The 15403-nt window shown below is 35.1% G+C and overlaps 1 protein-coding gene across 1 annotated transcript in view; it reads right to left on the bottom strand.

The window, feature by feature from the left end:
- The window catches only part of LOC138712050 (lysosomal alpha-mannosidase-like), a 35226-nt gene extending 20192 nt beyond the window's left edge, over positions 1-15034 (bottom strand). Inside the window, exons 1-8 of the mRNA XM_069843440.1 lie at positions 14874-15034; positions 11814-11916; positions 11647-11728; positions 8990-9175; positions 7098-7303; positions 4435-4571; positions 3927-4060; positions 1884-2094 (exon numbers count right to left, since the gene is read on the bottom strand). Of these exons, the coding sequence (XP_069699541.1) occupies positions 1884-2094; positions 3927-4060; positions 4435-4571; positions 7098-7303; positions 8990-9175; positions 11647-11728; positions 11814-11916; positions 14874-14993 (1179 nt within the window). The 5' untranslated portion in view covers positions 14994-15034. The remainder of the gene's footprint in view (positions 1-1883; positions 2095-3926; positions 4061-4434; positions 4572-7097; positions 7304-8989; positions 9176-11646; positions 11729-11813; positions 11917-14873) is intronic.
- Between the last annotated feature and the right edge of the window lie 369 nt (positions 15035-15403).

Raw genomic sequence — 15403 nt, 5'->3', positions numbered from 1 at the left:
AGCAACGAGAACGAGAACGGAAATAATGTTAAATAAATGTATTTAAATGTGAGCATTCACAATAGTTAATTGTGAATCCTCACATTTGAATACATTTATTTTAACATTTCCGTTCTCGTTCTCGTTGTCGTTGTCGTTCCTGTTCCCGGTTTATTGTGAACCAGCCCTTAGTGAATCATGGCTTCACCGTCACGTTGCACGGAGAGGAAAACAGAGAGACAGGGCAAAATTGAAATAGAGCAAAATTTAAACACGGGAAAATTGAAACACAAAGCAAAATTTAAACAAAAAATAAAGTTCAAATAGGGAAAAATTGAAGAAGCAGAATTTAAACAGAGTGAAAATTGAAACAGTGAATTTAAAACAGATGAAAATTCAAACACACACCATAATTGAGGTATTCATTAGAATTGAAATACAGTGGAAGCTCTTACGTTCGACAGAAATCAAGTATGACTGCTTGCGTAGGAGAATTAGACACGCCCCTATGCGGGCACTAAGAAATAGGTTTGCCATTTGAATGGAAATTGGTTCTGTGTCTTGTAGTGATACTTTTGTTAAAGGAAAACAGGATATTTTATTAACTAGGCCATTCATATCGATCACTGATTTTAAATTAATGAACACTTCTTTTTCTGTTTGAGAATTGTGCCGTTTGTGAGACGCTACTGTCGAAACACACTGTGGTATTAGAGGCGCATACACAAGTCTCGGGGCGGGCAGGAAATGCAAGTACATTACCGTATTCGTTGATGGACAATCAATAAGAATTTGCATTCATTTCACCTGTCACACCCACTAACCTTATTGGACTGGACTTTCAATTCTGTTTTGTCGAATTTAGGAGAGTCCATTGTACACATCAAAATTGAAACACACATGAAAATTGGAATACAGATCAAAATTGAAATAATGAGAAAAATTGAAGTGAAGTATGAAGTTGAAGCAAAGAGGGAAATTGAATAAAATAAAAGTAAAACGAAGAGAAATAGACTGAATGACACAAAGAGGAAAAAGAAAAGGAAGAGGAAAATGGAAAGAAAGAGGAAAATGGAAACAAATTGGAAAATGGAAACAAATATTAAATTGGAAACAAAGAGGAAAATCGAATCAAAGAGAAAAATGGAAGCAAAGAGGGAGGAAAATCTAAACAAAGAGAAGGAAAAATCTAAACAAGGAGGGAGGAATATCTAAACAAAGATGTAGGAAAATCTAAATAAGGAAGGAGGAAAAACTAAACAAACAGGACGATCGAAATAAAGAGGAAATGGTAACAAAAAAGAGAAAATGGAAACAAAGATCCAGTTGGCTCATCCAGTATAAATTTCTGTTACAATCCAGCCCGCGAACTCATTTCAGGCGGAGCAATAATAATAGGCCTACTGTACATGCACAGCTGTATGTTTATAATATGATGGTGCGACAGGCGACAAGAAAATTGATGCGTGTCGGTATAGCCAAGTTTTGTTCAGCTTATGTATTCCTACTGAATATGATTGGAGCTTAATATTCTAGGCTACATTCTAAATGTCATCATATCGAAACCTTTATACTAAACTGATTTCTCTCTTCGGTCTCCAATATTATAAATGATATTCTAACGTCTAATAAAATATTGGAAACTTCTTTTAACCTTCGAACGGTATTCATGGGTAATGTTCGGTCTTGAAGCATCGCGCATTCATCCTAAATAATATATGTTATTTTTAATGACTTTTTATTTATAAATTATGTTATTTGTGCTATCGATATATATTTGAAAACTCTTTATCGGAAGCCAAACCTTCCTTCCCAAACGCCGGATAAAATTTTTTTATGAAACATAATGCATATTTTTGAACCTAGGGGCTGTAATATTTCCTGTGAACAATATTAGTCGTTACCTGCAGGAAGTTGTTGCCCAGTCTCTCGAAGTATTTACTGGCTGGTCTAGAGGTGAAGTATCCAGTCCAATATGAGTGGGGATCACTTGCGTAGGGGAAGAAGTCGTCTTGTTTTGTGGTGTAGGTCAGACCAGCGTCGTTCACAGCTTTCAGGTAGCAGGAGGGCGTGGAGTAGATCACATTTAAAGTGCTGTCTGCTGCATTCACATATCTGAGAAGAAGCGATCATACTCATAAGAGACAAGAATGTTCGTATATTTTGCACGTTATCTTGAATATTGCAGCTGCATATTTAGTCAAATTTGTATAAACTTTTTCTGCAGATATACAGAACTTGTTACTAACAGACACAAAGCTACTACTACTACTACTACTACTACTACTACTACTACTACTACTACTACTACTACTAACTGGATTTTAAGGAACCCGGAGGTTCATTGCCGTCCTCACATATGCCCGTAATTGGTCCCCCTATCCTGAGCAAGATTAATCCAGTCTCTACCAACATATCCCACCTTCCTCAAATCCATTTTAATATTATCATCCCATCTACGTCTTGGCCTCCCCAAAGGTCTTTTTCCCTCCGGCCTCCCAACTAACACTCTATATGCATTTCTAGATTCTCCCATACGTGCTACATGTCCTGCCCATCTCAAAAGTCTGGATTTAATGTTCCTAATTACGTCAGGTGAAGAATACAATGCGTGCAGTTCTGTGTTGTGTAACTTTCTCCATTCTCCTGTAACTTCATCCCTCTTAGCCCCAAATATTTTCCTAAGCACCTTAATCTCAAACATCCTTAACCTATGTTCCTCTCGCAAAGTGAGAGTCCAAATTTCACAACTATACAGAACAACCAGTAATATAACTGTTTTATAAATTCTAACTTTCAGATTTTTTTGACAGCAGACTGTTTGATAAAAGCTTCGCGACCGAATAATAACAAGCATTTCCCATATATATTCTGTGTTTAATTTCCTCCCGAGTATCGTTTATATTTGTTACTGTTGCTCCCAGGTATTTGAATTTTTCCACCTCTTCAAAGGATAAATTTCCAATTTTTATAGTTCCACTTCGTGCAATATTCTCGTCACGAGACATAATCATATACTTTGTCTTTTCGAGATTTACTTCCAAACGTATCGCTTTACTTGCTTCAAGTAAAATTCTCACATTTTCCCCAATCGTTTGTGGATTTTCTCCTAACATATTCACGTCCCATATTTATTCTGTGTTTAATTTCCTCCCGAGAATCGTTTATATTTGTTCCTGTTGCTCCCAGGTATTTGAATTTTTCCACCTCTTCAAAGGATAAATTTCCAATTTTTACAGTTCCATTTCGTACAAAATTTTCGTCACGAGGCATAATCATATACTCTGTCTTTTCAGGATTTACTTCCAAACGTATCGCTTTACTAGCTTCAAGTAAAATTCCCGCATTTTCCCTAATCGTTTGTGGATTTTCTCCTAACATATTCACGTCATCTGCATAGACAAGCAACTGATGTAACCCGTTCAATTCCAAACCCTCTCTGTTATCCTGGACTTTCCTGATGGCATACTCTAGAGCAAAGTTAAAAAGTAAAGGTGATAGTGCATCTCCTTGCTTTAGTCCACAGTGAATTGGAAACGCATCTGACAGAAGCTGACCTATATTGACTCTGCTGTACGTTTCACTGAGACACATTTTAATTAATCGAACTAGTTTCTTGGGAATACCAAATTCAATAAGAATATCATATAAAACGTCTCTCTTAACCGAGTCATATGCCTTTTTGAAATCTATGAAAAACTGATGCACTGTACCCTTATATTCCTAATTTTTCTCCATTAGAGTAGGTTTCAGGAGTAAGCGCCTATTCTAAATTATATCTTATGGTTCCGTCTGTTGACCCTAATTACGTGTCAGATGATCTCTGAAGTATTCTGTATAATATTAAGTTCACATCATGAAGTGAACAGAAGTAATAACAGTAGTGAAAATAGTAGCTGTTGTGGTGATGAAGAATAACATTCAATTTCATGAAATAATAAACTTACTTGATCAGTTTGTCGAGATTCTTAAACCAAGTGTTTGCATCTTGATAATTGAAGTCTCCGCCCATCGTCAAAATAATGTTACTAGAAGTGTAGTAAGAACCTTGAGTCTTGACAAAGTTCACAAAATCTTGGACCTGAAAACGATTTATCAGATATTATTATATGAACCTTTGTAATTTTACTTCTATGAGTCCTAATGATATTATTATATGGAAAGTTGTAGTTTTACTTCTATAGAGACCTAATGATATTATTATATTAACAGTTTAATTTTACCTCTGTAGAGACCTAATGATATTATTATATTAACAGTTGTAATTTTACTTCTATAGAGACATAATGATATTATTATATGAACAGTTGTAATAAATTTTAGTTCTATAGAGACCTAATGATATTATATGAACAGTTGTAATTTTACTTCTATAGAGACCTAATGATATTATTATATGAACAGTTGTAATTTTACTTCCATAGAGAGCTAATGAAGTCACTGTTATGAATTTACCTTCTGATCTACATTGTAGTCAGGACTCTCCACATTATCAATGAAGGGTTGATCATTACAGAGTATATCGAAGCAAAAACCTCCAGGAGCGTTGTAGAAATTGTATAGTACACTTGTAAACAAGTCTGCCGATTCACCTGAAATACGAAAAAAAAAAATTATAATTATCAAATTCGGCACACAATTTTTTCATTATACATGTTGAGCATTTTGAAACTTACTAGTTTTTCCTATTGTGATACTGTTATACATTTCTGTGTATGTTAAATAAATTTATACATTATATTTTAATTTTAAATCTCCGTTACCTCTCTCGTCAGGCACAAGTACGAGGCTGACAGAAATCTGTCCCGTGCACAGACTCGCAAGTACACACGAAACGGTAATACTTATGAGTAAGAAAAGAGAAAGGAAAGAAAGAGAGATTTAAAGAAAGGGGAGATAATATAATAAACAGTCGAAAGGTAATATTTACCTTCATTTATAAACTTTATTAAATAGATATTATATGGAATTTGTTTTTACAAATCCGCACATATTACCTAGGCCTATATGTATAACGGTATAACGTAATCATTGTTAATATTAGTTTCTATTTGTGAAATACAGAAACGTATATTGATATATAAACGCATGCTTCAATTTACTTACGCGTAATAAATGTTTTTATAAAAAGGATTCTTCCCACTAGTACCTGAAGTACAATGAAGTGTTGCTCAGTAATTGTAGTGGTTTAGTTGCTTCATTCTATATAATAGACGATTCCTTTCAGCAATAATGGACTTTCGTAACAACGCACTGGCACTAGTTACTCCAGGAGAATTTTTTTAAGAAATAAATTTAGAATATATCGGTGTTATTGCAAATTTAATATTTACGTTAATTTTGATTTACAGGGAAATATTAACAACCCATTGACGCTATGAAAGGTACGTTAAAGTATCTGGCACATGATTTGTTCACATAAAGATAAGAAGTTTTTCTTTAAAATTGATATAGACAGTAGCAGTTTAAGGTGTATTTTGTACGTCCAGACTGTTCATCTGAGGGGTTATATCGGCATTCCGCGGACTTCCCTGATCAAAGGAGGCATAAATAAACACATAAATAAATAAACCTAGCAGTTCTGTTGCTTTTATACGCATCAGAAGTACCTATGGGAGTTTACAAAAAATCAGAGAAACGTATGGAAATCATGATAAAAACTTATCAAGTCAACTGCATCATTTATACAGGGACATAATTTTATTTTTACTTCAATTTTTATTGTACCTGAGTTTTTTAATGTGCCTACTTCACTCCCACCCCTTCTACAAATGAAGTTCCAACCGTTCTTCACACAGAACCAAGGCCGCATATGCAGTCAAAGTCGCCTTACGGTCATAGTAAACATTACAGGGTTAGTGAGTGTAGTACGTTCCAGAAATGTGGTCGCGTTTTCCAGTGAAGAAAGAGCTTTCAATATTGAACCATATTTTCGCACAGATACTGGACGTCCGTTTTGTTACGTGGCATCTCGGTTTCCCCCACCTGCTTCTGCTCGCCCCTCTGTAAAGGCTAGTGAATGGGCTGCCTTAGCTCTTTTCTGAAGACATTTTCTGTTAGGAATTGGACGTCTATGTAATATTGTACAGCTGTTTAAAATAACTTAAATAAAATGGCCTCGTTAAGTAATTAACTATTACGTGATTTCCCCCCTTTCTACGACCTGCGACATAATCACTTGGGCGGACAGTAGATAGCATGTCTGAGTAATTTTATCTCTTCGGATCGGACAGAAGTGAAGAAAGTACGTAATGTGCTCTTGTATAGAGTAGGTACGGAATTATTTAAACATGAGTTACTGGTACAAAGGAAGACATTGGAAATTGGAATTAGGTACAATAGTCTATATTACGACAATATACACAAAAGAAATGAACGGCCACCATTTTCAGAAATGTGCTTAAATATCCATATTTTGACCATTTTTCAATTTAAATTCACTCTCTATATTATGCGCTAATCTGCTCTAGACAGTATAATATGCACTGTATAATGAATACGTCCGCATGGATAGCTCATTTCATGAGTAAATTCACTTATTGTTAATACTATACTGTATTTTGATTAAAGAAACACCTAATGAAAATTATCAAACTCAAAATCGTGATATTTCCTAGGTTACGTAAGTGGATGAACTATTTTTATTCTCTCCTATACCTAGTAAAGTGATTTGTTTGTATTTTACGCCAGTATCATCAAACTCCGGTCGTGTAAGGGGGTAGCGAACGGTGTTTCCCTTTCTCAACCGTTATTCCAAAGGTATAGCCAGGTTAAAATTAGAAATGTTAGTAAAAATAAAATGATGTTCCGGTACTAGAAGAATGGTCTTCACCAGAATACTATATAAGTAAGATGTATGCCTGAACACTGGTAGATAGGTCATTGGGTCAATCGCTTGAAAAATGAAGAGACTAGTTCTGAAAAATCTTGGAACATTGAAGACGAAATTGAGCTTTTTATTAGACTAACCAGTGTTATGAAAATAATGATACGATGATAATGATGATGATGATGATGATGATGATTATTCATATTTATGGAAAGTGTTCGAATATTTTTCACTTTGTTCGAAATGTATGCTTTGTTTTAATGTCTCTAACTGAACTCAATTATCTTACCGAGATTGGGACTTCCCTCCCAGATCATCTCTGGGGTCTTCGTTTTGAGACGATTGTCCTTGTCCTGGTAATCAAGGCGGGCAAACAAAACACCGTCGTAACCCATTTGAGCAAACAAAGAAGCCATCTCACGTGAATGACCGAAAGGATCGATCTGCCAACCAATATGTGGACGCCCGCAAGCTCCAAAGGTGTCGTTCAGCTTCCTGGAGTACAACGATAATTTGTATTACTTCGCCTGATTCTTGATTGAGTCAGTTTGCCGATGTATTTTCAAGATAAGGTTATTGAGTCGAAACACAGTCTTTGAGATTAATATCAACAGCAAGCTGTGAGTAACATTTCTTCATATATTTTTTAGTTTGCGAGATTCAGAACTGTTGACTGAACAAAACAAAACAAACAGTATTTTTATTTCCTCTTCACTCCGTTATCGTCAAAATGATAGTCAAATCATTTCTAAATAAGCAATGTAATCTTGAATACATTTACAGAGATTCTAATTTCTGTTATGTTGACAGTACGTAGAAAAACTTCGTGAGGGATTATAAAATGAAGGACTTATTTATTTATTTATTTATTTATTTATTTATTTATTTATTTATTTATTTATTTATTTATTTATATTTATTTGTTTGTTTATTTACTTATTTATTCACTCAGTCACTCATTTATTTATTTATTTATTTACTTACCACTTATTTATTTATTTATCACATTTATTTATTTACTTATTTATCTACTTATTTATTTATTTTTATTTATTTATTTATTTTTATTTATTTATTTATTTATTTATTCATTTATTTATTTAATTAAGCGGCAGGAAGTCAAGAAGAAAATGGAATTTGAGCTCTTTTACTTATTGCCGCTAAAACCACAAGAAAAGAAATAATTTCTTTCTCGATTTTTGGATCACATCAAATTTCATTTATTAATCAAACATTTTTGATAGGAAATGAAATATCCACAATAAAATTCTTGATATTTACCAATTCTTATTTATTTGTATATTTACTTATGTATTTATTTATTTATTTATCTATTTCATTGTTTAGTTAGAATGTGGACGTCAGAAACAAATTTAATATAGGGGAGATTTGAGTAGTATCGGACATCGGGTAATATCGGACAGTGCGTTTCTTTCATTTACCACCATATGGAAGTACCTGAATGACATGGTTACGTTTCTGTATGCGATATCACAGAATCGTAACCATGTCATTCAGGTACTATCATAGTATGGTAAATGAAAGAAACACGCTGTCCGATATTACCCGGTGTCCGATACTACCCAACTCTCCCCTATCAAACATACCATGGAATCAGCTATTGTATAGCGATGGAGATTGGGCTGTGATTTCCCCTTTTGTTCTGCATATTACAGCAGTTGGTTTCTGGAATACGTATATGTCTGATCTTATTGCGACCGACCCTTGTGTATGCCTGGTACGTAATGATATTTTAATGGTTTGTTCTTGCCCCATTTGGGAAGTGTATAGCAATGGATGTGCGCGTGTGGGTTATTTAAGTGTTTTTGCCATATTGTTTTTTGTTGTAACGGCTTTTTCTTTTTTATGATTTAAGTCATTTTTACTTGTTACCTATGTTAATAAATTATTATTGTTAAGGCAAATGGTAATTTCTACTTATTTCCTATCATCCGACAAAGTTTTCTGACTATTATCCAGGATTTATGGATCTTATTGAGGGAATAGAAACACAGTGCGTGTCAGATACGCTTGCCTGTCTCTCGTACGCATTAACATCATGTACGTGAACTCTTTTATCTTCGAACTTATCTCTTGATTATTAAAATAATTATATATTTGTGTTACATTTGGAATTAGATTGAATTTACTCCAGAATATTAATACTAGAAACGGTATTACCTTAAGCCCCAAGTAAACTGATCAATAGTTGAGTAGTAGTGGCTCGCAGCTTCGTCGTTCATGCTCCAGGCACCTCCGATGAACTCTAGACGTCCTTCGTTGACTAGGTCTTTCACAGTTTGCTGCATGTCTTCATCCTGCTCTACCCACCACTTCCAGAAGAAGGCTGTCTCCACATAGATAAACCTACAACATTAGAAACATTTTGGCGTTGCTCTTTAAATTTTAATTTCAAAGTACTCGCCTAAGCAACTGTATGTTTCTGCGGTCACTAGGTCACCAAGGCAACTGTACGAGTACAGTATGTTTCTGCACTTACTCAGTTACCAAGGCAACCATATTTATTTGCGGTCTCTCGGTCACCAAGGCAACTTTATGTCTCTACGTTCAGTCGGCCACCAAGGAAACTATGACGTGTTTTCTCTCCGGTCAAGACAACTCCATATTTCTGCGTTCGCTCGGTCAAGAAGACAAATGATAGCCCTGGACTCTTCGAGTATCTGGTGACCGTTAAGAAGACACCGAAGGTTATTTTTCTTGCTGGACTACAGATTGACGTGAAAGGAATTAACTTATCTTACACTTACTGGTGATGTACACATAATGAACCGATTATAAGCCGAGTTCAGAAACACTTATATCAGATTTCTTTTCTGTCACCTTGCCATTATTTCTATTCTTTGGATATTTATATTTTATTGGTCATTTTACGACGCTTTATCAACTGCTACGGTTATCTAACGTCTGAGTGAGATGGAGGTGATAATGCCGGCGAAATGAGTCCAGGGTCCAGCGCCGAAAGTTACCCAGCATTTGCTCTTAATGGGTTGTGGGAAAGCCCGAAAAAAACGTTACTCAGGTAACTTGTCCAAACCAGGATTTCAACCCGGGCCCGCTCGTTGCACGGTCAGACATGTTAATTGTTACTCCACAATGGAAGACTCTATTTGTGTCCTTCTTCCGTTCTCTATTTGTCATATAGGTTACATGAATTTTTTCCTCCTTTCCTTCCTTCAATTTTCTTTCTGTTTTTGTTTTTTCATCTTTCCCTCTTTTCCCGACGTTCTTTGTGATTATTTTTATATTCATCACATATTATTTATTTACTTTAATGACTTGTGTATTTATTTAATATCTACTTAAGTCTTTACTATTTTTCTCCCAATTTAATTGTTTATTTTCAAACTTTTGGTGCTGCTTCACTCTATATTTCTCCCTTTTCTTCTTCACTTATTTTGGAGACGAATATATACAGTAAAACCTGTATTAAACGACCACTGCTGGTTCCATAAAAAATTGGTCATTCAGAGGGGTGGTCTCTCAATAGGGGCAGTTATTTTATATAAATAATGGGTTAAAACGTTTTTATGTTAAACCAATAAAAACGTGAATAATATTGCTAACACTAAAACTTGAAATCAGAACTTTATTTCTTATTTTACGTTATTTTTCTAATTTTCTCCTTTGATTCCAATTCACAAAATCATAAACCGAACTCTGCTTAACTTTTTTACATTTCCTTTTTCAATCTCATTTTCAAAACTATTCTTTAACATGTTAAGAAGTTCATTTATATGTTCTCTATTCATACAGACTTTCAGTGGTGCCGATTGTTGAATTATCTCAATATTACTTAAGACTTGTTCTAGTAACATTTTTCGGGTTTAAATTTTCTCTTGACTTCATCCTCATCATCGGTGGGTCGATGATAGGATTTTTTAAATAGGTAGAAGGAAGAAAAAATAAATTATTGCACTGTAACTAACAAGTAACGATTTGATTTTTAATGTACGAAACGAAAATTAAAACCGTCATACGGCATGAGAAATCTTAACTTCCGAGAAACTGTTAAACTGCGGTGCAAGCGGTCATTGTGACTTTTTCGTAGCAATTCCCAATATTCATTGAGGGATTAAGGACAGAGGTGGGCATTCAATGTGAATACGGTATAACTTAACAACTTTGCCAAACATCATTTTAACTTCTAGTACTGTAAAAATATATTGGGATTTATTTAGAATACAGTACTGTAATAAAATACTAAATGGTAAATTTTTAAAATACAGTATGGTCTTTTAAAAGGGGTAAAATTAAGTAAATGGCTATTCAATCACTGGTCGGTGGTCGGGGAGAGAGGTGATCTCTTAAAAGGGGTGTGATTTACATTGGTTTTATGGACTTTTAATTCGGTTCTTTAGAAAATCGGTCTTTAGGAAGAGTGGTCTCTCAATAGGGGTGGTCTTTCAAGCAGGTTTTACTGTAACTAATTTTATGTCCAATATTAGTATTTGAAATTAAATACTCTCACAGAATTTATTAGAGATATTTAATACATTTTACTCAATATATGTGTTCTTCAACCAGTCTCCACACTACTGACTAAACATACAAATATTCAGAATATTCTTTCATCTCTCACTTCCTTGAATTTAATATAATATTATTGTTGAAATCTTTAACATCCACTCATTTACTATCATTTCTGAAATCTTTGAATGATTTGCTTAGCTATTTATGCTATTGAACGCAATGCCATCTGTTGAAAAGCTTATGGGAAAATGCGAATTTGTTGACAGGTTCTCAACTTAACAACTAGTTGCACTTCGTTTCTTCCAATGTACAGAGCAGGTGAGATGGTCTTTTCTGTTAATACTCACCGTCTATCTGGATTTGCGACCAGAGAGTCCACTACAGAGTCTATGATGTACTGCACTCCAGCATTCTGAATGTCATTTCGACCTGAAATCCAAGTTCATTACCTCAATTAATGTTCAGTATTGTTCCCGAAATATGTTGAGGTTTATGTCACCAAAGATATACTCACTTCCGTAGTAATATTGGTCCAGGGTCTTCAGCCAGCCGACGTCATCATGCGTGTGTGCGACGAGATGGACGTTCAGTTTGGTGGGATCCACATTGTGACAAGACTGAAAATTTAAACATGAACAACTCTTCCATGAAAGTTAATGAAAATATAAAGAAAATAAAAATAAACAGAATTAAATAACATGAAAATTATTTACCACTAATTATCAGCTCTGCCACTAGAAAAGTCAAATGGAAACTACTGCATACTTGAACAAGAATTAGTATAGAGTACTGAGTTAGTAATATGTTGCTAAAAATATTTCCCTACTATTGATGGATATGACAAGGGAAACGAGCTATTGGGATGTTAAATTCATTACTATGAAACAGCAACATATTGGCCGAAACAAAGAAATCATTTATAAAGCAATAGTGGAGAGTATAATGCTGTACAGAGCGGAGACTTGGACAATAAATAGGGTATAAAAAGGAAAATTAAGAGCCACTGAAATGGACTTTGGGAGAAGAGCAGGTAGAAAATCAAGGTGGGAAAAATAAGGAATATAGTAATAAGGGCTATAATTAATGTACAAAAATAGTAGAAATTATAAATGAAAATATTACAATGGTACGGACATGTAATGAGAATGGAAGATGGAATAATACCGAAGGACGTGATGCGATGGGGACCAGAAGGAGGAATAAGAAAGGAAGACCAAGCGAAAAGTGCAAATCAAGCTTTCAGGTTGATTTGAATAATTTCGAAGGAAAAATTGTTCCGGGGCCAGACATCGAACCCGGGACCTTTGGTTAAAAGTACCAACGCTCTACCAACTGAAAAATTTGATAGGTGTCTGGTAGAGTTCCCGGGTAGCTCAGTTGTTAGAGTGTTGGTACGTTTAACCAAAGGTCTCGGGTTCGATGCCTGGCTCCGGAACAATTTTTCCTTCGAAATTATTCAAATCAACTGTACAGGAAGTTATGCTTGAAAGCTTGATTTGCATAATACACGTCATTTTTCGTTAACAGAAAACGACAATTTTAGTCACACAGAGTTATTGTGCACTCAATGTTGGTTGCTTGACGGATGTCAGTCCACTTTGAAGTCTGTGGATATAGAGGGAAAAATTGGATCGGTGTCTAGTAGAGTTCCCGGGTATCTCAGTTGATAGAGCGTTGGTACGTTTAACCAAAGGTCCCGGGTTCGATGTCTGGCCCGGAACAATTTTTCCTTCGAAATTATTCAATCGAAAAGTGGATGGAAGGAGTGATAAGGTGTATAGGGCTGAAATGATTACGATATGCAGATACATTGGGTAGGGAACAGTGGAGGAAGAAAATTAAATGAACGATATATCATGGTTTACAAGTGTGTTTTGTTGAGGAAAACTACAGCATTGTAGAAAATTCTAAATAAAAAAAAAATAAATAGATACTTCCCACAGTGAGTAGTGAAGTACAGTGTAGGATTTAAAATTGTCACTATTCTTATATCCACTACTTTTTAAAGGCCTAAATAGATACATTTTACCCAATTCGCCTTCCCTGATTATGGAACCGAAATATATCTAAAAAAAATTATGATTATACAGGGTGGAAGTGAAATAGTCCTGCAGATTGAAAGGGACGATACGGTACACTTAAATGAATAGAAAACTTATATTACGTTTAGTGATTAACTGCACGGTTAATTAGAAAATCAAGTTGGAAGTTCCAGCAGTCTTGCAACCTCGCCGCTAACAGTACTCGTTCGTTTCGTAACGTAATAAAGATATAAGAGGTGAACGAACTCAGCGTACGTGAACTGTCTCGCGTCCCTTCTCTAGCTATAACGTTGCGATGTGGTTTCATCATTCAGTGGCTTGAAATTAGTGTTTTTTTTATTAAATTTACACAAAAACCATTCACGTTAATGAAATACGACAGAGGGATAAATGACAAAAATAACGATCCAACTTGCAGTAGTTACCGAATAAGAGGGAGTTAAACATTAAGGAAAAAAATTTTTTCTTTTTTCAGGAAAAACTATGAACTTTCCACCAAATACAGTCTTTTGTTATATACAACATGAGCTATTCGCTCTAAAAATCTGCAGGGTTATTTCACTTCCACCCTATCAACGAATCACACATTGCTAATGCACTAAGCCGAAAGCTATGGTTCGCGACAAAATTTTCGCTACGCTCTTATCTGTGCTGAGGACGAATTAAAACTATAGCCTCTTATGGTCTCTGCTACAGATGTGGAAACATTTTGTCCCGCTCAGCAATATAATTACGTTCATCACTGTACATGAAAAAATGTAAAAAAAGAAAAACGCAAAAGTGTCGCACACCATTCAAAATCATAAAAGGCTGCTTACTTAAATAATTACTTACTTACAAATGGCTTTTAAGGAACCCGGAGGTTCATTGCCGCCCTCACATAAGCCCGTCATCGGTCCCTATCCTGTGCAAGATTAATCCAGTCTCTATCATCATATCCTACCACCCTCAAATCCATTTTAATATTATCCTCCCATCTACGTCTCGGCCTCCCCAAAGGTCTTTTTTCCTCCGGCTTCCCAACTAACACTCTATATGCATTTCTGGATTCGCTCATACGTGCTATGTGCCGTGCCCATCTCAAAAGTCTGGATTTAATATTCCTAATTATGTCAGGTGAAGAAAACAATGCGTGCAGTTCTGCGTTGTGTAACTTTCTCCATTCTCCTGTAACTTCATCCCTCTTAGCCCTAAATATTTTCCTAATAACCTTATTCTCAAACACCCTTAATCTCTGTTCCTCTCTCAGAGTGAGAGTCCAAGTTTCACAAACATACAGTACAACCGGTAATATAACTGTTTTATAAATTCTAACTTTCAGATATTTTGACTACACGACAAAAATTTCTCAACCGAATAATAACAAGCATTTCCCATATTTATTTTGCGTTTAATTTCCTCCCTTCCATAAAACGCTGCTAATTGTACTATATTAAATAAGTGTATCATAAAACAATAAGAGGAGTACCCTCACATCGAACAGTACTGCCATCAGTATTATCACAATATCTCAAGAATCATGAAGTCCTCACCTCGTATCCGCATACAGCCCTTGCCGCATGTTGAAACCTGGTGGGCATTGCCACACAGGAACCAAGGATGAGCACCAGAAGTGAGCTGTAGAGCCTCAAGTCTCTCATCCAGGACGCCATGTTGCGCTTTCAACACTTCAACCTCTACTGCCAGCAGATTACTGTAATCAGATATATATGTTCATGTACGATGTCGAACTTTGTGTAGACTTATCTGTCGGAATCCAAAACTGTATCACACTATCAGCTTATCTCAAGAGCAACCTACTTATTGCGGTATTTTCATTCAATTAGATCATGTACGAGAAATATGTAATAGAGTGAACGGGTATCTTTTCTTCACTTGTTAAATTAGCCTATTACTTTCTTAGTTACTACGTTGATTTATGCTGAAATATCACCATTATTATTATGACTGTCATTCAGCTCCTTGGGGCAAGATAATGGTAATCATAAATTGATCTTGAGAATAAATTTAGTTTGTCATTACTCATAAATAAATTTTATAATAATAATAATAATAATAATAA

The sequence above is a fragment of the Periplaneta americana genome, chromosome 13 (assembly GCF_040183065.1).
Source record: "Periplaneta americana isolate PAMFEO1 chromosome 13, P.americana_PAMFEO1_priV1, whole genome shotgun sequence".
NCBI lineage: Eukaryota > Metazoa > Arthropoda > Insecta > Blattodea > Blattidae > Periplaneta > Periplaneta americana.
Note: the sequence above shows the minus strand (reverse complement) of the source record. Positions and strands in the feature narration are given on the sequence as shown.